Below are 26,428 nucleotides of genomic sequence, written 5' to 3'. Positions count from 1 at the left end.
CTTTTTCAGGGTTTACATAGTCCACACTCTTTAGAATTAAATCCACATTTTTAAAATAGTTAAAATATTTAACACTGTGCCAGACTTCATGTTTTAACTCTCAAAACAGAGTTAAAATAACACTTTAGAGACTGAATAAGTGACTCTGCTGAGATACAATTTTTAACCTTCTGTCTTCTATCTATTGTTGAAAGTTATCAAAAGTATATCAACTTTTAGAGATACACAAGAAGAAGAAAAATCTATAGGATTATTAGTTCAGGATGAACATACAAACAAAACAGACAATGCTTTGTTTGACTTTATATTATATTCTAATAGCAAAACTAGAAAAAGTGGGCAAATATTTAATTTGTCTTAATTGTATGAATTAAAATGTTAAAAAACACAGAAACAAATGAATATGTGCCCCTGAATGCAGCTTTAACCCTTAATATATATATATATATAAAAAAATACAACTCACTTGTAGAATCATCTTGATGATTTTCTGGATGACCTTCTGCTGACTGCATCAAGCGAAGCAACTCTGGTGTTGAAGTGAGCTTCTTAGCCTCTTTTATGGCATTTGGCCTGAAGAATGTCTTCCATTTCTGAAGCAACCTGGAGGATGTGTCGTCATCGAGCAGGAGAGTGAAGTCTTGCTCCACCTTTAAGAAAGAAAATTGTATTTGAAACAACTGGTAGCTCCAAATTCCAAACCATTTCAAAAAATGAATTCTAACTTACCAGTCCTTTTGTATGTAGGAAGCTTCTGCTTGGATCATTAACAAGCCTCTGACAGTGCTGAAAGGTCTCCTTCATCTTCTGTAAAATCACAGAGTTGTTTGAGCAAAGACATGGCCTCCTTGCAAGCATCCCCATCAAGCTGGTGTATAACATTCACAGTCCTTTGGAGATTTGGGCCACCCGAAGAACTGTCTGTCACCCTATTAGGTGGTGTTGGAGATCCACGCCGAATCTGTCTTTGGACAGTTTTCATACGCCAAGAAATGTATCCTGCACCCCTTGCTGCTCCTGGATAAGTGAAAACACAACATATTTTGTCAGATTTAGCTCATAACAAAATATCAGATAATTTTTATGTCCATCATTAAATAATTTTGTGTTGTATAAATATTGACTTTTACATAGGCTTTGTCTGCATATGGATCCTTGAGCGAGGGGATCGGCATCACAATGCCCAAAGCATACTCCTCTCTGATTGCTTTTGGGGGAAGGTGCCCGAGAGGAGATTTTCAGTTTTTTAAATTTAGACAATTAGTATGCATTTATTTGGCACAAGTATAAAGAACACAACATACACTGAATACATACCCATGATTATCAATCATGTGAGCCACAAGTATGTTAACCATTTGTCATCTTGTGGCGTCCTTCATGGTGTTTGTTGCTTGGTATTCCTGTATTACTTTGTCACCACCAGACTTGCTTCTTAAGACAGTTTCAATTAACTCTTAAAAATGAAAAACAAACAAAAAAGAGAAAAATGAACATTGAGAAAAACCTGGCAATAAGGAATCTTTCTAGAAACTTGAGAGGAAAAAAACAAAGCACAAGTGTGAAGCTTTGTAGCAGCCTGTTTACTGTGGCAGTATTGTTAATTCTTTGTCTCTTGCATGAGACCTCATCTAAGATTATAGTTGAGGCACATGAGCTGAAGCTTGAGTTGGAGTCAGACAACTCAGAAGCAGAAGACAGGTGCGAAAATACTAAAGAAAAAGAAAACATCAAATAATTTGTTCAATTGAATGTAAAGTGCTCGATTATACTTTTTAGTGTGTAGCCTCACCATCATCGGAGAACACTGTTAACAGCACGTTGCCTTGTCCAACAAGGTCACTGCATCAACCTCTGTCCTTGTTGCATCCTTGTAAGTAATGTTTGCACCAGGTAGCAGGCAAAATCTCTCGATGACTGTGAAAAATGGTACAAAGAAACTCATTGTGCTTCTGGTGTTAGCACTGCTTCTTACTTGTGTCTTGTTGTATATGGTGCTTAACAATTTGTTAATACGAACAACACCTTTGCTAAAAACACAAATCTGAATCTACATCAATGTAAGAAGCTCCTACAATATGTATTAAAATATTATTGTGAACATATTCTTTATCCAAGATAAAGTAGCAATAACCTACACAGCTTTTACATTAAATTGCAGAAAGTCGTGTCCTTCATCATTATTTAGCTTCACATACTTTAGTTGTTGATTATACTTAACCTGGACCAACATTTTTCTGAAAAATGCAAGACTGAAATTTTAAGAGGACAAAATAAAATCAGAATCAGAATCAGAATACTTTATTGATCCCTGGGGGAAATTATTTTTTGTTACAGTGCTCCATTTTAAACCAACATTAAGACAAGACAGACAATACGCTAACTAAGAATAGTACAATATATACATATATATACATACATACATACATAAGTCACTTATAAATAAATAGTTGGAAAAGAAACATGTGTAGCTGTAGCAGCAACAGTGTGTTAAGTGGATGCGTTGTACAGGGAGATGGCCACAGGCAGGAATGATTTCCTGTGTCGTTCAGTGGTGCTTTTCGGTAATCCCAGTCTCTCACTGAACGAGCTCCTGTGGCTGACCAACATGTCATGGAGTGGGTGGGAGGTGTTATCCAACATTGTCTTTATCTTGGACAGCATCCGCCTCTCCGACACCACCTTGAGGGAGTCCAGCTCCATCCCCACAACATTGCTGGCCTTACGGATCAGTTTATTAAGTCTGTTGGCATCTGCGACCCGAAACCTACCCCGAGTCAGTCACGCACTATATAAAACAGTGCATGTTTGAAGACTTTTTCTGTAGTTCTTTTGATGTTAAACTACATGTCAGAAATTCCACAAAAAAATCAAACAATAGAGGGGCATGAATGCCAGCCTGAGCAGTTTACTTTGGGTTTTTTCCATCACTAACAGCTTGAATGTGATCTGTAATACTGATATAGTTAGAGGCTATTAACAGTTTGCATTAACTCTTTATTGCTAGCGCCAAAAGCTAGCGTGTTTTCTTCGTTTAAATTGTTAAAATGCACAAAATACATTTTATAGCACAAGTTTCTAACTATCTTAGTAAGTCTGACATAATTCTGCTTACCCTGTAGTTCTACAGTACTGTTCTGCCCGCACTGGGGGTGTCTGGGAGGGCTGGGCTTAACTCCAGTTCAAAATGAACTATACAGAATTAAAGCTATTAAGTTAACTAATGACAGAGTTAACATTTTTAACCAACCTCTGTGCAGAGTTACAGTATTTAGAATTTTCTCTTTTAAGAGTTAAATCAACACTGATGGAATACATTTTGTCAAATAACTCCAACACAGAGTACAATTTAAACCAGAAAGTGTTTAAATCACACTTTGAGGGTTAAAATCAACTCTGAGACATTTACTCCAGCACATTTTAACTCTCCAGTTTTTGCTGTGTTTGATTCCACATATCATCACAGCACTTTAAAAGGCATTCTACTGAGAACTTTGTTTTAACGTTACACTGAAGGGGAGATCATGTCGTCATAAAGTATTTCTCATCACATCATCATCATCGTCATGATTTTCGTTGCAGTTCGGGGCGTATCTGCTATCGGATTGTGCGTTTTGCCAGTGAATTGTAAATTAAGATTTGTCCTCTAAGAGAAGGCAAGAAAGCTGTCATTAAAACCTGCATCCAAAGTCTAGTAAGAAAATCTCCATAAATAATAAAAAGAACTTTTTGATTTTTATTATTTGCACAAAAATCCTTTAAAAACAGCCAAGTTAAGATGCCATACAGAAGCCATACAGAGGCTGGGAAACAGTCCTAATTAAAGATGGTCAAACTCAAGTCAAAACAAACAAGGTTAATAAACTAAAAATGATAAACATGGCAATTAAAACATGAAAAATGAAACCTGAAAAGGATTTAATCACAACATGCAAAAATGGCTATTTATTTTCTAACAGCATCACTAATGTGTGAAAGTTGGCATCACAGGAAAAGCTAGTTACACTGAATTCACCACCACCACTGCATGATATAAAGCAGGAAGATGATAAAGTTATCTGTCATTTCTGTGACCTACGGGGCTCTTAAATACAAAACAAGCTCAACATATGTCACACATGTTAAGGTTAACATGTGTGTGTTCACATGAAAGGGGTGGTGCTGGCAGCATTTCACCAATAAAGATTATGGATTAAGTGTACTAACAGCAGAACAGCTGATTTCATACAACAACATTAAAAAATACATTATGGGAAAAATACGAAGAGGTTAAATACAAATTACAGACTCAAAGTAACACAGCTTTTGCAGAGCAATACGACTGGACAAAAATCAGCTATATTAATACAGTTGAGCTCATTTGAAGCCAGATACAGATACAGATTGTCAGTATCACAGCTCTGTTATTAAGAAACGAGGGAACTGGATGAATTATTATCACCTATTTAATTAAATTGTTATAAATAAATTGTTATTATTTATTTTAGTATTTATTCAATCAGCTGCAGCAACAGTGGTGCTTAACTGTCTGAGAGCACGTAAAGAATGACTATAAAACTATTCAAATGTAGGATTAGTCTACTTGCAAATTTGATATATCAGGAAGTACAAATAGGTGTTCCTTATTGGGATCGCATATCCATGCTTATAGAACAGTAAAATAGTTGTAAACTTATTTGGAGTCGACAGGAAAAAGTAACAAATAATGCTGTGGCCAAGAAACTATATTTGTTACTGGAGCTCACTGGGGAAACACGAAGATATTAGACACTGTTGAAAAACTGCCCAGGGGTACCAGGGCAGTGATTTGATACCTACAGGTTTCTAAGTTACCATGGTAATGTACCCCAATAAAAAGTGAAAACTGGTACAAAAAAGCAAGAGTCAAAGCTAAAGATGGCCTGGATAAGAAGAAATCCTGCTTTGGAGTACAGGCCTCAAGTTTGACATACTCTAAGTTTGCAGGGCTGTTTGTCTCTTTGCACATGCAGGATCATATTTTGCCAGCATGAATCTAAATGAATAAGATCAATTGTATTCAGATTATACTCTGCACACGAGAGGAAGAGGAAGTCTACAAGCTACCCAACCAGATGTTGCACAGTGTCTTCTTGCTTCTCTGCTGGTTTTCACTGTGCAGCAGGGTTCAGTTCAACACTCTCATACAGCTGGTCCATCTGAAAGGAGGACATGCAGATGACTGTGGGCACACTTTCATAAACAGTAATTTCAGAGTTTGACATATCTCATTACTTGTCCAGGTTGTTCCCTGTCACTTTTCTCAGCAGTGGCAGTCACAGTTTTCTTCTTCCTACATTTGTAATATATCAAACTCAAATTTTTCTTATATGAAAGAAAAGAGTTTTGAAGACAGAAGATATGACACAAAATCTGAAGTGAAGTAGTTTACCTTGTTTTCATGTAGAGTAGAAATACAACTGCAGGGATCAGCGATAAAAGAGTCATTTTCAATACGTTCAGCCTTGCTACGGTTTTCTCTAGAGCTGTAGAGATTGATGTAAGATGTAAGTAAACATTGTAGTAAAATATTTCAGAATAGTATAAAATTAACGGCCAGACTGCTATTTTGTTGGTTTGGTCCAGAAAAAAGTTGAAGTTTCTGCCTGCTGCTATCACTTAGCCTGCATTTCTCCATTCACCAAATGTAAAGGGAGTCAGAAAGTGAGCAGGATCTTTAACATTATGTCCTTCTTACCTTTGACAGTGAGAGCCTTCTCAGTTGAGCTAACGTTCTGAGGACTATTCACAGCACAGGAATAGTTCCCTTCATTCTCCTTGCTGACTGGGTCCAGGATCAGATGTTTAGTTTGGTGGCCGACTGGTCGACTGTCGAAGTACCAAATGTAGTTTGTGTCGTCAGTCAGAGGACAGCTGGTGCTGCAGGTCAGTGTGACTCTCTGACCCTCTGTCACCATTGCAGAAGGACTCACGCTCACTTTCACACCTCAAAGATAGTTCGATTGGATAGAAAACAAAACAAAACAAAAAAAACAAAACAGAAGAGTTTTTGTGCCTTTTGACAAAACTGACGTGTGATTATCAATTATATCTGACATACAGTTAGGTCCATAAATATTTGAACGAGACCATTTTTTCCCTATTTTTGGTTCTGTACATTACCACAACGAAATTTAAATGAAACAACTCAGATACAGTTGAAATGAAGACCTTCAGCTTTAATTCAGTGGGTGGAACAATGCATTTTTAACACAATCCCTTCACTTTAGGGGCATTTCAGTAACTGAACAAATTAAATAACTGAAAATAAAATCTTTATTTCTAATACTTGGTTGAAAACCCTTTGCAGGCAATGACAGCTTGAACTTGTAGACGTCACCAGATGATGAGTCAAATGTCCAATTACTTTTAGTCTCTTTAAAAAAAGAGGGTGGCCCATGATAAGGAGCTGAAACTCCTAAACCTTTCATCCAGTTTGATTGTAGAAACCCTCAAATGAAAGCTGAGGGTCTACACACTACGCCCATGTCCATGATGTAACTATAATTGGAATACGTTTCAGTAAACGGGTAAAAAAAACAAAAATAAAAAAAACTTGTGTCAGTGTCCAAATATATATGGACCTAACTGTAAGGGTGGTTGTATCTCAAATGAACACGGGCCTTCTGCTTGACTGTCTCCAATTAGCATAAAAATTTTATGGTACAAATTCTGAACATCCAAAATGATTGCTTTCAAATTTTAGCTTCACATCTGAAAGAATAATGATAATGATATCAGGTAATTTGCTGTTATGTTTCTTTAAATCAAATCCTGTATGAAACACATTTTGTGGACCATCAATATGATATAAAAACATGCACTTCACTAAACACTGCAGGTGATTCTGTATTAAATCAATTAAACTTACCTGTGACAACTAACATCACTCTAGGTAAATGACAGAGATTAATATCTTTCTCAAGTCTGAATGAGTATTCAGCCGAGTCATTCCTCTTCACATCATTAATTCTCAGTGTGTGGTTGTCTTTCATGTTGTCGTGATGCTTCACACGGCCCGTAGCTTCGTCAAATACCTCCTTACAGTCATCCTCCTCACCACCAAGCTGTACTTTATACCACGATCCATACTTCGAGATGGAATGGCTCGAGTATTGACTTGCAATGTTCACAGAGGAACCTTCCAGGGCACAGATTCTCCTGCTGACGTAATTTACAGCCTTGCAGTTTGCATTGTCGATGCCTAAAACAGAGTTTAAACACATGCAATTTTACTTCTGCTTCAACCTGCCTGTTGTTTGTTTCGTACGTATGTTTGGCTCATACACGTACTCACAGGATTCACGAGAGAGCACATCTTCATTGCTTTTTAAGGCGCAGGAGAAGAAGGCTGCTTTGGGTTTCAAAATGGTAATGTCTTGATGCTCGCATTCATTGTATAACTTTCTGTTCCAGTACCACTTATATGCAGTGTGAGCATCAGCCACAGGGCAGCTGGTGTTACAGGTCAGAATGACAAAGCTCCTGACAGGAGTTATTTGAACGTGCAAATCTGTTGGAAGAAAATAAATACTTTTTTTTTTGCTACGACCTGTGATATGTTTTGGGGAGAATGGTTTGTTTGCATGTGGAAACCTGTCGGATATGTGATGGAGCAGAACTGGTCCTTTGATTTCAGCTTCTCGGAACACATGCTGCTTTCAGTATAAGTCACACTGAAACACGTTTTAGTTACAGAATCTGCACAAAAAGAGATGAAAATTAGTATTTTAACTTTAGAATTTGTTAATGGCTTGCCAGGATTTTGTAGCTTTTAACACTTTGGGGTTGTTTTTGGAACGTTACTCACCCACAGAGACTTGAGGGGCTCTGAGATGCTCGTAGCCTTTGACAGCACAGGAGTATGTGACTGCTTCCTCACTGCTGAGCAGCTCTTGGTACCAGGGAGACCAGTCCTCATAGAGAAACTCTCTGTTCTTGTACCAGATGTAGGCTGCAGGCTTTTCAGTCAGAGGACAGCTGCTGCTGCACATCAGTGTTACTGTCTGTCCCTCTGTGGCAGGAATCACCTTTACCTGCAGCTCTGAGAGGATGATGGATAAAATAAGTGCGCATAAACTGAAGTGAGCAGTAATTTATGAATGGTAGCAGCTCTACCTGAAACACGGAGCTCAGTTTGGTTGTTCAAGCAGAATTGTGGGTTCTCTGTAGTTTCTTTGCAGCAGTAAAACTTTGCATCTATTTCTCTCAAAACTTTGATTGTCAGAGTAAAGTTATTGTCTTTAGCCATGCTGTATGTTCCATTGTCTCCATCCACAGAGAGCTCTGTCAGGACATATTTGGAGCCATTTGTGTGTACAGTGTACCAGCTTATGTTTGAGGTGGCATGTTGAGCGGAGCATGGCAGATCCACTGATGAACCTTTTAAAGCACAGATTCTGCTTTGTAGCCCTATAACCGCTTTAACAGAAGGAGAAGGACTTCATTTGAATACTGGATGTCAGATAACGTGTGTGGGTATGCAAAGTTTTGCTCTACCATTAAACATGTTTGTTTAAATCAGTGTATTTATGATTTCTACACCATTTTGACCACACAGGTGAGCAAAGGTGTTAAAAGTTGTTTAGATCGTTACTGCAAATATCTCATTAGCCGGTCACATGGTAGCTGCTCATTGCATTTAGGCATATACACATGGTCAAGACAACCTGCTGAGGAAAAGTGATTTAAGTTACTGATGGTTGTTGGTGCCACATTGCTTGTTTATTGGGATATTCGCACACAACTTTCTTAGAGAAAGTATGCCCGACAATGAGAAACTATCCAGCACTCAGAGAGAAAATGCTATAGTAATGATAGAGGCCACAGGTGAGATGCAGAAGGCAACAGTAACTCAAATCTATAGGAAAGGTTCTGAAGAAAAAAGAGGTGTTGCTAATAAAGTCTATATCAATGCTCTGTGTCTAATCAGAAGATAATCCTCATTAATGTTGTCAGTAAAACCAGTCTTACTAAAAACATCACTCCTATTTCATGTGAAATATCTAGCTCTAAAGTTTATAGATACAGATCTTTAATAATAATAATAATAATAATAATAATAATAATACCTGTTATGTGCAGGAGGAAACACATCACCGTCCACTGAGTCTTTACAAACAGCATGACTGCAGGAATGCTTCGGTTTCTATATTAACAAGAAAATGTATAAAATAACAGAACTTGTATCTGGTTTTTTAAGATCTCCTACTTTATATCCATAAAAACATAAAATTTTACTCACATGTTGAAATTAAGAGCAGTGTCTCAGCAAAGGCAAGTTTTCATCTTGTTGGGGACGATAAATACATCACACGCAGCCCTGAGATCTAGCTGTAACTTCCTTCCTCTTGAAATGCTTAATCAAAATAATCTTGTTTAATGGTTTTAGTGTTGTGCAAAAGTCTGTCCACCATGTTTTACAGATGTAGATACGTGCTTGTTGTAGGTCTCTGCTGGTTACCTCGGGTACAGAGCTTTGTAGGTCTGCTACTTACTGTTGTGCTCTACTAGTAGAGTTTCTTTATATGCGAAGTGACAGGATTAAGTCATACGTCCGTATTAGGTTGCTTCAGAAATAATAATAAAAAACCAACAACACTCTTATGAAAATGGTCAAGTTTAAGGACTGGAATGAAAAGGAGTGAAAAAGCAGCCAGACCTTCAGAAAGCCTGGAGAACTGTTGTATATAACTGCCTATAGAACACTTTAACACATGAATGTCTGGGTTGGAAACAGAATACATGACTCAAGACTTTTATTATTAGCTGGTCTAGTTTAATACACAGTAAATGCAAATGCTGAAACTACTTAAATAAATGAAGTAATGTAATATTAATTTAAAAAAAACTAAGAAATAGCGTAAGTTCATCTAACATTTTGTTCCATTTCAGTTCATTCAGCTTATTATTTTTGATCAGCTTCATCTACTTTGCATATTAAGTACCTGCTACTTAAAAAAATGTACCAATTTATCTAAATGGTAAATGGACTGTATTTATATAGCGCTTTTCTAGTCCCTAAGGACCCCAAAGCACTTTACATATCCAGTCATCCACCCATTCACACACTGGTGATGGCAAGCTACATTGTAGCCACAGCTGCCCTGAGATGTACTGACAGAGGCGAGGCTGCCGGACACTGGCGCCACCGGGCCCTCTGACCACCACCAGTAGGCAACGGGTGAAGCGTCTTGCCCAAGGACACAACGACCGAGACTGTCCGAGCTGGGGCTTGAACCGGCAACCTTCCGATTACAAGACGAACCGCCAACTCTTGAGCCACGATCGCCCCGTGGCAGAGATCTTTGTAAGGTTTTAAATTCTGGGATCAATTTGACCCCAAACATTAAATATATTAGTCTTTAGTTTGATACAACAGCTGGATTGATTTAGATTCTGATTTCTTTTTCAAACATTAAACAATAAACATTGTAAACATTAAAAAAAACTTTACTGCAGTGAATTTATTGGGGGCATTTAAAACATCTGCATCAATTGCAAGCTTTAAAAACAGCCAACCGACCTTTTGTTCAGATTTTTTTTTCATATTTTGCCTTTTCTCCTTCCTGCCTTTAGCTCAATCTCCAACATCTTTTCATGTTTAAACACATTAAAGTATCATGACATTTTGCAGAATCCTCTGTTTTACAAGTAGTGTAAACACCTTTCTGATGAAGATTATGATGAAGACGAGAAATCGGAGAGGTGATTTGTCCTAAAATCATCTTGTAATTAGCCGATTCATTTGTGATCACACTGTAAAAACTGTGACTAGAGGTTACTTAAAAAACCTATGGCAACAAAGTGACACTTAATTTACTTAAGTAGATTTAAATTTCAAGTGATTTATGTAAAATTTAGATAAAATGTTAATTAAATTTCAACAAAAAACAAAAATAGATATTATTAACATTCTCTTGTAAATATGTGTTGAATTTAGGGACAAAATCTCAAATTGAAGGTTAAAATTGCCTAATTGTAACAAAAAATTAGTTCATTTGAAATGAATCGCTGAGAAAAATTACTTTGAATTTACTAACGATCTGGCAAAGGTTTAGTAAAAAATGACTAAAATATCCATTACAAAGAAATGAAAACTTTTTGTTTTTAATTAAAACTCAAATTGGATTCACTAATTTTCCAATTAAACTTTACAATTAATGACTGAATAGTAAGAGAAAATGAAATTAATTTAACTTCTTTTCTGAGTAAAATGAATCAATTTCACAAAGACAACATTCAAACAGTAATAGTTTTTATTGTGGAATATAAAACATATACAAAATTTATAATATGACATTTTTCTGATTAATTTAGATTGTATGCACTGAAATTCTTCACTAGTGCTTGCCCCAAAATAATAGGAAGAATAGGCCATAATTGAAAATACAGTTTCAGCCAACTTCTCGAGAATGTCAGTCTTTACTTTGGAGGTGGGCAGAAGCTTTCCACTCTTTTTATACTCCTCTGTGGCTCTTTCCAGTTACATTTCAGTTTTATATGCAGACTGTGGAATGGGGAACAGCTTTGGCCAGGGCTCACAACGTTCTGTGAACTTCTGCCTTTTGAGAATAATTGTGTCCTGAGAAGATATGGTTGCAGCAGAGTTTGCATTGGATACAACTGGATTGGATGATGAGTCATAGTCAGTTGACAGTTGATCAGAGGGGCTGCCGAAAACTGGCAGGATGACCAGGGTGATGCCAACAACCTTCACAGTGTCTTTGTGTTTTATCTGGTCACTTCTGCGAATAGTGAAGTAGTAAATTTTGGTTTAAAATACTTAAGACTGAAGTCATTTGAAATTCCAAAGGTATCCTTCACAACACTTTGCAGCTCCTCTACTGTTGGTGGGATCCCTAATGGAAGAACCAACTTCTCCATTTGGTCATCAGTGATTACATGGAGCTCTATCTCGTTCAACCTAGAATAAAATGTAAATGGGCAGAGTTACATTAGATTAAGTAGGGTCAACTTAGTCATTTTCTGCTGCTTCAATTTCAAAACTAGTAGTTTAATTTAATACAATCATCCATCAAAACTTATTCAAAATGCATAGTCTACATACTGATCAGCTGAATTTAAGTTGAGGGATCTTCCAACAACTGAAAAGAACACAACATTAATAACAATCGCACTCTCCAAAGTAAAAATTTTACACACACAAATTGTTAAAGACAAATTTGAATTAATACTACATTTTTTAAAGGTGATGTTCGTATATAAAACAATGAAACTCTTTATTAGATTAAAAAGGGGATAGACCCTATTTTCTGTACCGATTTGGTGACAGATCATGACATGAAATAACACTATTTGTGTATTTATATACTGTATATATCTTCCCATACTTGAAAAGATGTCCTTTTAATCTACACAAGGTCATCTCTGTATCCAAACACCATTGGGTGTTAAACATAGAAATTATGAAAGACTTATGTCAGATTAAACACGCATTACTATATTATTTCCTGAAAGTACCTTTATCTTGAAGATCGTTCTACAGAAACATAAACATCGTGACTGAGCGTGCGTCTCACTGATACAGTTCAACTAGAAACTTGCATCATCCCTCTATGTGAGCTGTGCCTGCACTAAATTCACGGGGCTCTGACAGCATGAAAATGAAAACCAGGTATTTTGCTGGACTGAGACAATTTAGCTTAATTACCACAACTGAAAAACTGCGTGGAGACAAAAGCTTTGAAAAACTGTGACTGACAAAATCCCGCACAAATGATTTTAACTACATCACTCACCACTGAGTGCAAAACTTTTTCATAAAATTTTAAAAATAAATGAGGGGGGTTACAGCCCATTGAAATACATCATTGATATATTTTTTTAATATGGTAAAACGTGGTTAGTCAAAGCTCTGAAGTAACACAACCGCAAAGGCTTGGAAAGTGACCTTCGTGCCATTTTGCGTAAAAATACAATACTGTCATTACAGTGGTCATTATTAATCTAATTTTGACGTATCATACTGTTTAGAACTTTTACTCAAAACTGCTATATGTTACTGTTTAAAACGTGTCGTATATTTGTACAAATTAAGATAATCTTACCTCGGACAAAATGGAGATCATCCACTGCTGAAGCATGTGTGTCCTGCACATGGCACAACGGACTACGGGCGGAAGTGTAGAATGATTGAAATGGAACTGCTTTCATTAGTTAAATCTATTAGATTTCTTCATTTTTCATGGTACTCATACATTTTTGTTAAATCTGCTCAACTAACTATTGCTTAATTTACCCCAAACAAAATTGTGTAAATTTAAATAACTGAACATCTCAAAAATGTTTAATTTTGCTTAGATTTAATCAAAACAACACATACGTGTTTTTACTGAGTAATAGTTACTATTACTTTCCTATTAGATACTAATTAACCCAAATCACAGTTTTTACAGTGCACTCTCACTCATTCGTTTAGGACGAGTCTGTGAAAGCAGATCTGAAATCATGCAGATTAAGGCAATAGGTTGCCTTAAGTTTTATTTTTTTTAAGTTCTGCTACTTTTTGGGGTTTGCAGTGTTTAAAGTGTACACTAACAATCCTTTTGGCGTGTAACCATAACTACTATCTGTAGCTGATATTGCTACTGATGGCAAATATATAACAAATCTCACTTCCGTGTAAAGAGTTGCAAGGAAGTGAGATTTGTTCATACGTCTTCCTAGAATTTTATCTAGAACACTGTTACTAAGAACACTGTCTTAGTAACCCTGGACCTGACAGCAGCCTTCGACACTGTTGATCACAACATACTGCTATCCCGCCTTCAACATTGTGTCGGTTTAAAGGGCACTGTCTTAAAGTTTTTCCAGTCCTATTTGAATAATAGGAGTTTTTCTGTTCACCTTGGTGAACTGTCATCTCCCAGAGCTCCTTTAACCTGTGGCGTACCTCAGGGGTCCATACTAGGCCCCCTGTTGTTTATTCTGTACTTGCTCCCTCTGGGCGATGTGCTCCGTAAACATAATGTGTCCTTCCACATCTTTGCCGATGATATTCAGATCTACCTCCCTCTGAGGTTGAACTGCAATGTTTCTTTGCAGCCGCTACTCTCCTGCTTGTCTGACATTAAGACTTGGATGACTCTTAACTTCTTACACCTTAATGAAAGCAAAACTGAAGTCATTGTGTTTGGGCTTCCTAAAGATCCCAACTTCTCTCTTGACTTTTTGGGACCCCTAACCTCCGATTGCACTTCTTCCATTAAGAGTCTTGGTGTTATTTTTGACAATGCTTTTAAACTTGATAAACAAATTAGCTCTGTAGTTAAGGGATCTTTTTATCATTTGCGGATTTTAGCCAAAGTCAAGTCTTACCTTTGCAGGAACGATCTAGAAAGAGTGGTCCATGCTTTTATTACTTCACGGCTAGACTACTGCAATTCCCTCTATGCTGGCCTAGATCGTTCCTGTCTACATCGCCTTCAACTGGTGCAGAACGCTGCCGCTCGCCTGTTGACCGGTTCAAAAAAAAGAGACCACATCACTCCGGTTCTCTGCTCTCTCCACTGGCTCCCAGTTGCCTTTAGGATTGATTTTAAAATCTTATTGCTGGCTTTTAAGGTTTTAAATGGCACTGCACCTTCTTACCTGTCAGAACTCCTTAGTACTTATCGCCCCAGGAGATCTTTGAGGTCAGCCGACCTGATGCTTTTAGATGTTCCCAGGTATAAATTAAAGACAAAGGGAGAGAGGGCGTTTGCTGTGGCTGCACCCAGACTGTGGAACAGTTTACCTCCTCACGTCAGACTCTCCAAAAGCCTAGAAACTTTTAAAACCGCTCTTAAAACTCACCTCTTTTCATTGGCTTTTAGAAAGGTTTAATTTATTTGTTTTATATATTTTTATTTTATTTTTATCAGCGAGGTGTTATTACGAAATTGTGTTCTATTGTATTTTTATCTGTATTTACTGTACAGCACTTTGGTCAGCCTTGGTTGTTTTTAAATGTGCTCTATAAATAAACTTGACTTGACTTGACTTGACTTGACTGTAAATATCAAGTTTGCTTATCTGGCTTTAACATACTTATTTTTTACATTAAAACATTTGTGTCTTTATTTTGAACTTTTTAAAATTTCTGTTTCTCCAAATGTATTTGAATTAATATACTGAAGTAATATTTTAGCCTTATTACTTATAACTTATTACTGCTGATCAGTGATGTCGCATCCACAGCTACTTCCTGTTTAAAACTTTGCATACTAGAGTTGCTTCGGTCCTACTCTGATATGTTGTAAGCCATCGCATCAAAGTGTAATATATCATATAATACAGTATTAGTAATTATGACAATATTTAATCATCCTTTTGTCCAAATTAAACTAAACTATGTCTAGTTTTTTGATGTGTGAAGTAATCCAAAGGTGTTACACCAAAACCAGTTATCATTATTAAGTACTAATGATGAATTTATCAGGGCTGTCAGGGCAGGCTTGTTTCATATAACTAGATATGACAACAATCATTGTCTTCCTAATACACAGATTCCTCATCTGGTCCATAAAGTAAATTTCATTTATTGTTTTATTTCCAAAAAACGTACTTTTAAAGTAGCTGACATTTAGTATTTCTTTTTTTATAATTTTTTATTCTTCTACAAGGATCATTACATGATAATATAAGAGAAATAGTGAATATTTCACTAAAAGTGATAATTGTAAATCTGATTAAACAGGATTAATTTATTGCAATTCATATATCAGGATTGAAAGTATCACAAAGAATATTTTTTCATGGAGATCTGGAGGTGATCACACTACAAGACAGAGAGAGACAACATAACATGACAAGCATCACATCAGCGAGTTTGTATTTTGTATTTTAAAAACTACTCATCACTTCACTTCTGTGCTACTTCTTCAATTCTCTGACCAAATGAATCAAATTTGTCTAAGCTGCTGGTTTTTGCCTTGGAGAAAAAGAAAATATAAAGTGCTGTAAGAAATATCAAATATGGACATTTTAGAATATTTTTAGATGCTTACATGTTGTTTGTTATTACTTTGTAAGTATCATGTTGTCAATAGCATGTAGAAACACTTCAGCACAGCTTTTGAACACTAAAAAGGCTGGTGTGAGGAAAAAATGACCCTGCAGGGTGTAGTGTTTTCCTGAATCTCCGTGAGAGGTTTTTTGTATAGTTTTGCTTGGGTCTCAGAAACATCCCTGCTAATGTTCACACAGGATCTCCTCACATCTATGAATAACTATAACTATAAAAGATGTGTAATTTATGAAATGGGTTTGCTGTAGATTGACAGAACAACCTTTTAAGGTGTTTACAGATTTATTTTATTCTTAGTCCATACTGTACATGATTGGATTGCAGAAACGACCATACTTTATTTTTTTGAATAAAGTATGATGAATGTGTGATTGGGCCACTTGGATTTTTTCTATTTCCTGTTTTTTTTTAAATATATGTTTTGCAATGACCCTGATGAAGGCCACAAACTAAAACATGTTGGTCACCTAATAAAGTTGTTTGCTAAAACTCGCTGGAGTATTCATGTCATAATACTTTAATTTTTAACATTTTATTATCAAAAAAGGACATTTTTGAAAACTGACATTTACTACCACTACTACTACTGCTACTGCTGCTAATAATGTCTAACAGGTTTGTGCATCTGATAAGTGACTGTCATCATCCTTGTAATAAGTATGAAAAGCAAAGAGAATGGTTTAGTTTAGTTTACCAAGTTGTATCAAACTAAAGACTAATATATTTAATGTTTGGGGTCAAATTGATCCCAGAATTTAAAACCTTACAAAGATCTCTGCCACGGGGCGATCGTGGCTCAAGAGTTGGCGGTTCGTCTTGTAATCGGAAGGTTGCCGGTTCGAGCCCCGGCTCGGACAGTCTCGGTCGTTGTGTCCTTGGGCAAGACACTTCACCCGTTGCCTACTGGTGGTGGTCAGAGGGCCCGGTGGCGCCAGTGACCGGCAGCCTCGCCTCTGTCAGTGCGCCCGAAGGGAGCTGTGGCTACAATGTAGCTTGCCATCACCAGTGTGTGAATGTGTGTGTGAATGGGTGGATGACTGAATGTAGTGTAAAGTGCTTTGGGGTCCTTAGGGACTAAGTAAAGTGCTATACAAATACAGGCTATTTACCATTCATATACTCTGATAAGACTGATGCACAGGGGAAGTCAGGGTTCAATTTGTTGCTTAAACGATTCCTCAGCACAAGGGAGGAGCTGAGATCAGACCACCAACCTTCCAACTGGTTGGTGGCCACTCCAACTGGCCACTCTACCTCCCTACCTCCACCCCAGTGGAATGGACTGAAAAAAAATGAGAGAGTTGTATATTCATCTCTACATCATTTTCCTGGAGGCCTGGAGGCCACGGCCCTTACTCTGATCCTTAAAGTGTTTACATTATAAAGTGATGAATTAGACTGCAGAGACCTTCTTCCTCAAAAAAAAAAGAAAAAAAAAGAGCCAGGTCACGACAATATAACTGTTTTAGGAGATTTATGTCCCTGAAAGAGGAGTGATAAAAACACGCAGCCACTTTATAGTTCTCAGATTCAGCACACATGTAGCCCGCCTGCACAGTTTTAGTTTCAGGGAGGAAGGTCAAAGTATTCATCATATTTTCATGTGAAAATTAGCAAACAAAAGCCATTTCAATACAAGAAATAAAAGTTAATCAAAAAATGTTTTTTTTATCTGCAGTTCCCAAAGCAGTCAGCTTTGCTGCCCTTAATTTCTCTGGTTTTCCTGGTTTTGAGCTACAGACAAATGTTTCGGAGAATTTTGTTATGAATTTGAAAAGTGTTTAAAAAGTATAGGATAATATTGTAAAGCTCTAATGTCAGTGCAGTCCTTGAGACCGATATTGCATGTCTCACTATCTGAGCATGAAAAAGCTGCAGTGAAATCTACTCACAGGTAACTGGTGCATATTCACGGTGCAACAATGAAATCTAAAACTTATCTGTGAGTGAAAGTGGAAGTAAAAAAGAAATGAAAAGTAAATGCAAAACAAAGCTGCAAAATGCAAATGTCTCAATGGTGACGGGTCGCAGCCTCCTGGAAGTTTTCAGCCATACTGAAACAACAGAATGATCTTAAAATTTGACGGATATTCTTTGAAAGCAACTAAATAGCAAAATAAACAAATAAATGGATTCGAGTGACAAGTGTGCCAATACAGGCTGCTGTGGATGATTGTTGTTTGCTGAGCATCACCTTCAATTTCAGCCTCTTGTGGGCCTCACCACAGTGGCTTTGCTGTTTGTGTCTTTTGGTGCATTTGTAATAGAATTATATGAAAAATTAAATGACCTGCTTTGTGGTACAGGTCATCCAAGAAGATTATGATTTCATTTTAATGAGGGGGCAGCTGTGCCTCTCAACCCTCTGGTCTAAGTGATCACTTCAAGCTCAAAGAAAGAAAGAATAACACAAAGGCAAATGTCAAAGCCTTAAAACGGGACCACAAATAAATGTACATCTTTTATTTACAAGAACAAACACATGAGGCTCGCACAACCAGTCGTGAGTGTGTGTGCTTTAATTTAAAATCAACATCTAGAAATTCAAGGTTTGTAGCATAATTACCGCTTTTGATTCCCGATTTAATTCCCAGTAATTGCAAAAATATTGAAAATCACGCACACTTACACCCTACTTTTAAATCAGCATGAAACGGATGGATGATATGTAGCAACAATTTGGATCTGGAAAGTAGGGGAGACCGGGGATAGTTGTAACATTTTTGACATTTCTGTCTGTAAATTGAAGCTCTTTTAAGGTAGTGGATTCAAAATGTAATGCAAAGTATTTACATGTCTCTGCTATTAAATAATGCAGCTATTTTCTCTGCAGCACAATTACCCATTGCATGGTATGGCCTCAAACACGAAGAGTGAAATGTTACAATTAACCCCATAGTCTGGGTTAGTTGTAACATATCCTGGGGTGAAATGTAACACAATGAAATAAGGGTACTAACAAAACATTAACATGTAATCTTTGTTTATTCAACACATGAATGTGTGTGACAGAATGCAGAAATCTAGCTTTTGAACATATTCCAACCCCCCAAAAAAGACAAGTTATGGAATTTTCTGCAACTGAATATTTCATTAATTTTGGTTGGTCTTCCTTGAATTTGGCCTCATTGGCTCAGTGGGCATTATAACCTACAACTCTTGCACCAATTTTGAACATAACAATGAAGCTGAAAAAATGTAGTTGTTCACCAGCATCGCAATTCCATTACTTTTTATCATGGCTTACCTTGGTGTGGTTTGCAAAGTGCTTCAGAAAGATGAGGAAATCTGTTTCTTGCACCCATCCTGATTTATTTCCACTACCAGTACTTCCTACTGGCCCATCTCTGACACAGTGGCCTGCATAATGTATGTGTGGGAACACAAACAGTGGAGGAATTGTGTTGCCAATGGCATTAACCGCATATACAAATGCGACCAGTGAACCTCTCTCTGCTGATGTCGTTGCCCCAACTTGTTTAATATACGTTAAAGTAATAGTGTGGTAAGTTGTAACATCTGCATTATTGTTACAACTAACCCAGACTGTTGCTGTTACAACTGACCCAGACTCCTATAGCCATGAACTAGCTAACATTACAGCCAACGGCTAAAACATTAGCACTAAAGACCTACACAGAATATATCCCCATAGACATACAAATAACATAATTTAAGTTTGAGTTTAGCTGCAAAGCAGATAATGCTATTAAACATTGAAATAAAGTAGAAAAACTTACTTTTTGGCATACAAATTACTTTTTTTCATGTTAAATTGTCTGTGTTTGACAAAATGTGCTGATTTTTCACATGTGATAGCAGAACTGAATTGGGCATGTACAGGATGAGTCACATCATTTGAAACTTAGCCCTGATTGGAGAAATTGGAAGTGTTACAACTGACCCACGTTACAGCTATCCCCGGTCTCCCCTATGACAAAATAAAAATGAAGAAGCGCTGCAATGAAAACGTCCAGATATTCAACAGCTGGAGGAGGAATGCTCCCTCGGATGTCAGACTCTCTCCCTCTCTTTCTCTCGCTCATGCTGTCACAGTGTCTCTCCACGCCCCCTCTCCCTTTCTCCCTCCCAGACAGCTTCTTCCCTCCTCTCCGCCGCTGGAAGCTCAGTTGACCAGCGTCGCAACTGAGCGATGCGCCTCTCGGAGAGCCTGATTTTACGCCAGATTTGACATTTACGCCGCAGAGTATCCTGCATTCGTATATTTGAGTGACACACAATTTAAAAAAAAATCCCTATTCATTTAAATTTTTTTTACATAATAGTCATTTTGAAGAAAAAATATTCCCAGGACAAGGTTTTCCAATACATATGTGAAAACTGACCACTAGCAATAGATATTTTACCTTCCGAACGATTCCCCGAGGGGAGGATTTGCTTTTCAACAACGCAGATTTCTTTGATTTTGAGAGCAGCCAGTGAAAACCGACAACTTTGATGAAGATGATACAGGACACGTCGGACAAACTCGCTTGATTTTGATGAATTTCTGAGCTCACAGTACGACCATTGAAGAAGCATCTTCAGGCAAACTACAGGGAGAAGATCTGCCTCACTAACAGGCTGTTATAAGGTAAATCTCAGCTTTGTCTGTGTATCTAGAAATCTAAGAGTCCCTTGACGTTTCCCTAATATTGATTTACAATATGTGGCGGCCATAAGTGTGGCAGCACTTACAGAATTTAACTAGCTATGTATAAATATACGAGCCATGATTCAAGTATTAAAAAACAAACATTTACAGTATTAATACAGGTTGACATCTGTTGTCTTTAGGGGTTTTAATGAATCTAATCAATAAAAATACTAGAAATCTTTAGCACCTGTGGTTTTCTTTGTCTGTAATCTGGATATATATTGTTTTTTCTGACCTTTTCAAAGATATTGCTTTGAGTTTTTGAAATGACATTTTATGATTTTTTCTTAAAACGATTAATTTAATATTAATGACAATAATCTTTACAGCCATATATGATCTTCCTACTCCTGGTAATCTCAGGAGCTCCTCAGGGGTTTCGTCTGGGAGCTCTGATTTTCTTCTGAAATGTATTTTGCTTGGAGAAAAAAAAAGTTAAAGAAATAACCAGTCACTAAAACTCTGTGGACTTGATGAAATGTTGTTTTGTTGAATTTTAAACATTAAACATTGATGTGAGGGACAGTGGTCCAAGCTAGGAAAACAACAGCATTATTTCCTTGTTTACAAAGAAGAGTGCAAATGAATTGGTTAGTAACAAATTGGTAAGTTACATCACAATTTTAGGGCTCAACGAGCTGTAAAAGAATTGCTACATATGAAAAAGCATCAGCTGTCCCCTTTACCTTGATGTCTGGTTGAAAAATAGTTTCCAAAAGCAAAGTTGTGCTGAGACTGGAGATATACCTTACACTCAGCTGGATGTCCTTGTTGGAATATCTAGCAAGAAAAGGTTTGTGGTCAATATTGTTTCACATTGTCATTTTATGAACAAACAGTTTATCAACAAACAACAACAACAAAATTAGGGTGGACGTTGTTTGGCTGTCAGATCACTAAGAATTTCTCAGCTTAACTAGAACTACTTCTCGATCAATTCAAGAAATCCAATATCAATCAAGAAAAAAAAACCCAAAACAAAACCCATAAAATCAATTACATTTGATTTCTTCACCACAATTCTTTTTGCTTTCTGAGTGACAGTTAACTGGACTAGCATTGCACATCGATGTACCATCCACATCATTTGGCCTGTGTTACAGTTATTGCCATCATCCTGTAACCAGTTTGTACTGTGTCCACTGTGCTTGTGCCATACGAGCATGCCCAAATAAAAAGGTGGGGTAAAGTGCTTTCAAGGTGGGGCATGAAGTTTGAAGTGGGGTTGTAACAACATGTCAGCCAAATATTGGCATTGACCTTATTGACTTTTTATTGGCATATCTAAAAATTAGATGGCATTTAGCAGTGTCAGTGGCCTGTGTTCATCTCCCGTGTCTCTCTCTTGCCTGTATCAGATGTGGTCTGACTAAATGTTGAAAGATTATTTGATTAATTAAGATCTCAAAGACTCTTTACACGATTACCAAGTATTACTGTTGGTATTGCCCAGACTGGTATTTTGAACACTGACATTGGCTGGAATTTCCTAATGTAGCGTCTTCACTCTGGAAGCAGTTGAACCAAATTAGCAGAAAGCCTATACTCTGAGAAAATGCATTGACAAGGGACATATTTTTAGCTTCATGCATTGTAACAGTGGCGTTATTGTCGTTTTTTGCGGTGATCCACAATTGTGTTTGTATATAATTGCATACCGTAAGACCTTTTCTGTCCACAAACTACCAACTTGTGCTAGACTCAAATGCTTAAATTTAAAACAGCTACGTTGCCATATTTAGGGACACAAATACTCCCATATACACCAACTCTACACACCCATAAGTGTGGCAAGGTGGACACAAAGCACACACAAAACTTCCACTCTCCTCACACCAAGCATAGCTCCTCTGTGCTTTGCTGCATAAGTTTGTATCAGAAAAACACTTCCCAACTTCATTCTTGCACTTAGACTTCAATTCTCCGGGGTCTGAAATCCTGGTTTAGGGTTTGGGGAGTGGCCACTGGTGCATAAGACCAACAAAAATCCCTTACTGATGTTACATGGTGGTCGGGGCGAAAGTTTTTGCTGATTTTGTGGTTTTCATGTCATGCAGTACTGCGTGTGTTGCAGGCTTGTTGCATCATGCTGCTCTCCAAAGGTTGGGCAGACGCACATGGATGGATTTTAGAAAAGACTCTGAGCCAAGAAAACTCCTTTCCTGTTGTTGTTGGGTGCATCTGTCTTACAGGCCCCTTCCACCCACTCAGTCTGCTACAGGGTGGGAACATTGCTCATGCATATGGACACCTGCAGGGTTGTGTGTAAGTAAATTTAAGTAAATTGTTAAAAGAGGGAGAAAGAAAGAAACAAATAGAATAGGGAGATAAGAGTTAGGAAGGAATGATAAAATAAGGAAGAAAGACCAGAAAGTACAAAAAAAGTAGAAACAAAGTTAGTGAAAAAAGAAACAAAGGATCACAGTTCACAACACTAATCAGTTATAAGAAAATACACAAAATGACTAAACTGTATGGGCAAAAATTAAAGTTTCAGGGCAAACAGAGCCACGGGGAGGAAAAGGATGGCAGAAGATGAAATGGAAGAAGTGAATAAAGTGAAAAATAAATAATCTGATGTGGACTAACAAAGGAGGAAATCAACGCAAGAATGAAAGGATGGCAGGGAAAACAAGGGAAACAAAGATGATGGAAAGAGAATGGAAAACAATGGGAACAGATGTGATAGGACGGTAGTCAGAAGAAAAGAAAAGGAATAAAACATAAGAAAGGGAGTGTGCAATACAAAAAAGTGCAGCAAAAAAAAGACAAAAGGAATGAAGGAAGAAAGCAATTTAGCCAAAAAAAGAGACTGACTGAATGAGTTATTTAATAAGTGGAGTAGTCCAGTGATGAGCCAAGAAAAAAAAAACAGTTTGGGAAAGGAAGCAATCCAAGGCCAGAAAGACGGGATAAAAAAGAAAGACGAAAGAAATGTTACAAAATGAAGGGAACAAAAATAAAGGCAAACAGGAATGAAAATGAAAATGGAGCAGACATGCGGCAGGAATAACCAAAGAATGAAGATGAGGGTGGAGGAAATAAGAAAGAAAACAAGGAAAAGAGATGGAAAAATAGTCAAAGAAAGAAAAGAAGGACAAAGGTGAATAAAAGAAGCAACAGGTAAAAGAAAGAACAACCAAAACTGTTGATGTATCACTGAAAAGGGACTCGAGGGAGATTTGGAGGGGTTCTCTCTTACTCCTCCATCCCTCTCTTCCTTGGACCTCCAGCCCTCCTGTGGCCCTCAACCTGAAACCATCTGAAGCCCCCTGCGTGGTTGCTGGCCTCAGGCCTCTGTTGTCTCCATACTTTCCCTGCTGTTTGTACATGATGGGTTCAGTCGGTTCAGTCCAGCTATAAAAGCACCACTCCCCTTCTTTCTCCCCTGCGGCACAGGCAGGAGTTAGCAGGCCTCATATGGGAAGAGGAGGAAGAGGAGGCCTCACTGGTTCTCTTCATATCCTTCGCTTTTTTCCCCTTCTCCTCTTCTGTGCTCCGGTCTCCTTTCCTCTCCCACTTGGCTTGTTGGTTGGTTTGCGGTAGCATTTTCAGGCCTAGCCCTGGACGAGACGTTCATTTTTCTCCTCTTAGTTTCAAACCACTAACTAACCACTGGCTCCCTGCATCCCCCCCACTCCTCTGCATCTAAGGAATGTCTTATTCACCTCCTCTCTACGTCTCTCTTCTCTGATTCTTACAAGCTAAAGCGCACATGCGTTGGTGCCAACATCTGCAAAGATACACACATGTATCTTTGAGCATACATGCTTTGAGCACACATGGCGTTACTTTTGCCAACAGGCGGACACGATTCGGCAACCCCACGTGAACACACACACACACATTTTGACACACAAAAGCCCCCCCCCCCCGGACCCGTCAGTATGTGCCGACCACCTGTGAGGGTACACACACAGCCATAAACCTCCCTTTCTTCTCTCCCTCTTTTCCATTATCCTCCTGAGAGCCCAGCGCTGGGGCCTTCGCTTCCAATCCAAACATAGACCAAATTCCGAAAACCCCGACTCAAACCCCCCCCCCCCCCCGTCTCTCTCTCTCATTTTCTCCTCTCCCACCCCTCTTTCTTTCTTTTGGGTTTGTGTTTGGAGGAAAGAGGCAAACGAAATGCTGGCCTCAGTGAAAAAGCCCTGGCAGAGCGAGGGAGTGAGTTGTGAGGTAGAGAAAGAGAGGAAAACAGCCTTGTCTCCTCAAGGTCGGGAATTATGATTGTAAAGGGGGCTCAAGTGCCGTCGCAGATGGGCGTAGGATCTTGTTCTGTGTTCAAGTGGCCTTAGATGTAGACAACAATATGATGACTGTTTATTTTTTTTCTTGTGGCTACTTTGATGATGTTAAATTTTGCGTAGGTGTCAGTCTCAACAAATCTCTAGGTCTGCTAGGAAGCCTACATGAAAGATTGTTGGCTTAATTGCTGCCCCTCCCTGAGCCAGGTTAGGTCGGAGGTGTCATCCTGTTAAAAGGGAGTTTTTTCTTCCCACTGTTGCCAAGTATTCACTCATAGAGAGTCGTTTAATTGTTGGGGTTTTCTCTCTATTGTTTATCTCCCTGTTATACTTCACTATATGAAACGTCTTGAGCCCACTGTTGTTGTGACTTGATCTGAACTGAATTTGACAAATGTGGTCAAGCAAAGATTCAACACTCTTTAAAACAGTTTCCCTTTTTAAAAGTGATATACTCAAACTAATGACACAAAGTAACATTTTGGAACTCTTTTGGTGGTCCACTACTTTTATTGCACATTCAAAACCATTGAAAAGTAGACCCAGAGGATCTAGATTCAGAATCAGAATGCTTTAATAATCCCTAAGGAAATTATGTCATGTTCATGTCTAGGGTCTTCTTGTTGCTTGATGCAAAGACTCCATCTGATCTCCAGGGTCTTTGCTATTAAACTGCGTGACACCATCTTGGAAAGCGCAAGTGCCTTCAGAAGAAAACCTTTGTGTAAGATAAGGAGTCTGACGAGGGATTTAAAAAGCACTCCAAACTTTTTTAATAAGTTATTCCACTGAAGGGAAAATCAAGTGGCACTGGTCAAAGGAGCTTGCAAAGAAAAGCGTCTGGACTTCTTTAAGTTGCTTGAAGACGTTTCACCTCTCATCCGAGAAGCTTCTTCAGTTCTAAGGTCAAATGGTGGAGAGTCCCAGATATAAACCTAGTGGGAGTAACCCCCCACAGAGGGACAAAAGGACCCCCTGATGATCCTCTAATCGCCTGAGCCAAGGTGTGAAACTGGGTGTGGGTCCCAATCAGCCAGAGTTTCGGGTATGGCTCACCTTGGCTCAGGCGAAGTAATGATGTAATTAAAGTTGTAATGTAATGAAATTAGCGGAGAGGTGAGGAACAGGCAAGGGTGGTGTTGACCCAGATCAGTGGCATTAAAGTTGAGATGAGAGAGATTGTTTTTATTGTTTCAGGACTAATCTCCACTTTTTAATGGACAACTTGCAGAGTTAAAATTATTACACTGTAAATCTGTATAACAGATTTGCTTTAATCTTGAAACAGTGAGAGCAATAAAGAGCTTGTAATCCCTGCCATATAGGAAAGTCAGTATCTCCACCTTAGATGCATAGAAAAGTAGGACAGTATCACCACTGTGAGTAGTAACAGAAAGAAAAGGACCTCCAGCTGCTAGTGACAGAAGATTGTCTGGACTTAGTGAAAGGCTCCTCCAAACGAAATGGTGTCACCTC

General features: G+C 38.0%; 2 protein-coding genes and 1 pseudogene across 3 annotated transcripts in view; 1 reads left to right on the top strand and 2 right to left on the bottom strand.

The window, feature by feature from the left end:
- Positions 1-177: 177 nt before the first annotated feature.
- LOC147327415 (uncharacterized) lies at positions 178-1,945 on the bottom strand (annotated as a pseudogene).
- A 1,778-nt stretch (positions 1,946-3,723) lies between these two features.
- On the bottom strand, positions 3,724-24,254 carry LOC147327414 (uncharacterized). Its single transcript, XM_086297399.1, has 11 exons — positions 24,155-24,254; positions 23,958-24,093; positions 8,137-8,459; positions 7,829-8,062; positions 7,615-7,719; positions 7,316-7,531; positions 6,890-7,222; positions 5,717-5,965; positions 5,411-5,504; positions 5,254-5,311; positions 3,724-5,177 (listed from the first exon to the last, which is right to left on the bottom strand). The coding sequence occupies exons 1-11, from the start codon at positions 24,252-24,254 to the stop codon at positions 5,130-5,132; spliced, it is 1,896 nt and encodes a 631-aa protein (XP_086153525.1). The 3' UTR covers positions 3,724-5,129.
- Positions 20,191-26,428, top strand: part of LOC147327413 (zinc finger protein GLIS2-like) — a 30,783-nt gene continuing 24,545 nt past the window's right edge. For both annotated transcript variants that reach the window (XM_086295020.1, XM_086295019.1), the window contains exon 1: positions 20,191-20,642. The gene's annotated coding sequence lies outside the window, so the exon portion shown is untranslated. The remainder of the gene's footprint in view (positions 20,643-26,428) is intronic.

This window comes from Aulonocara sp. 'chitande type north' Nkhata Bay, linkage group LG6 (assembly GCF_057382095.1).
Source record: "Aulonocara sp. 'chitande type north' Nkhata Bay isolate Kocher_YH1m ecotype deep benthic linkage group LG6, A_spYH_male_GT1.1, whole genome shotgun sequence".
Classification (NCBI taxonomy): Eukaryota; Metazoa; Chordata; class Actinopteri; order Cichliformes; family Cichlidae; genus Aulonocara; species Aulonocara sp. 'chitande type north' Nkhata Bay.
This window is presented reverse-complemented; position numbering and strand designations above follow the sequence as displayed.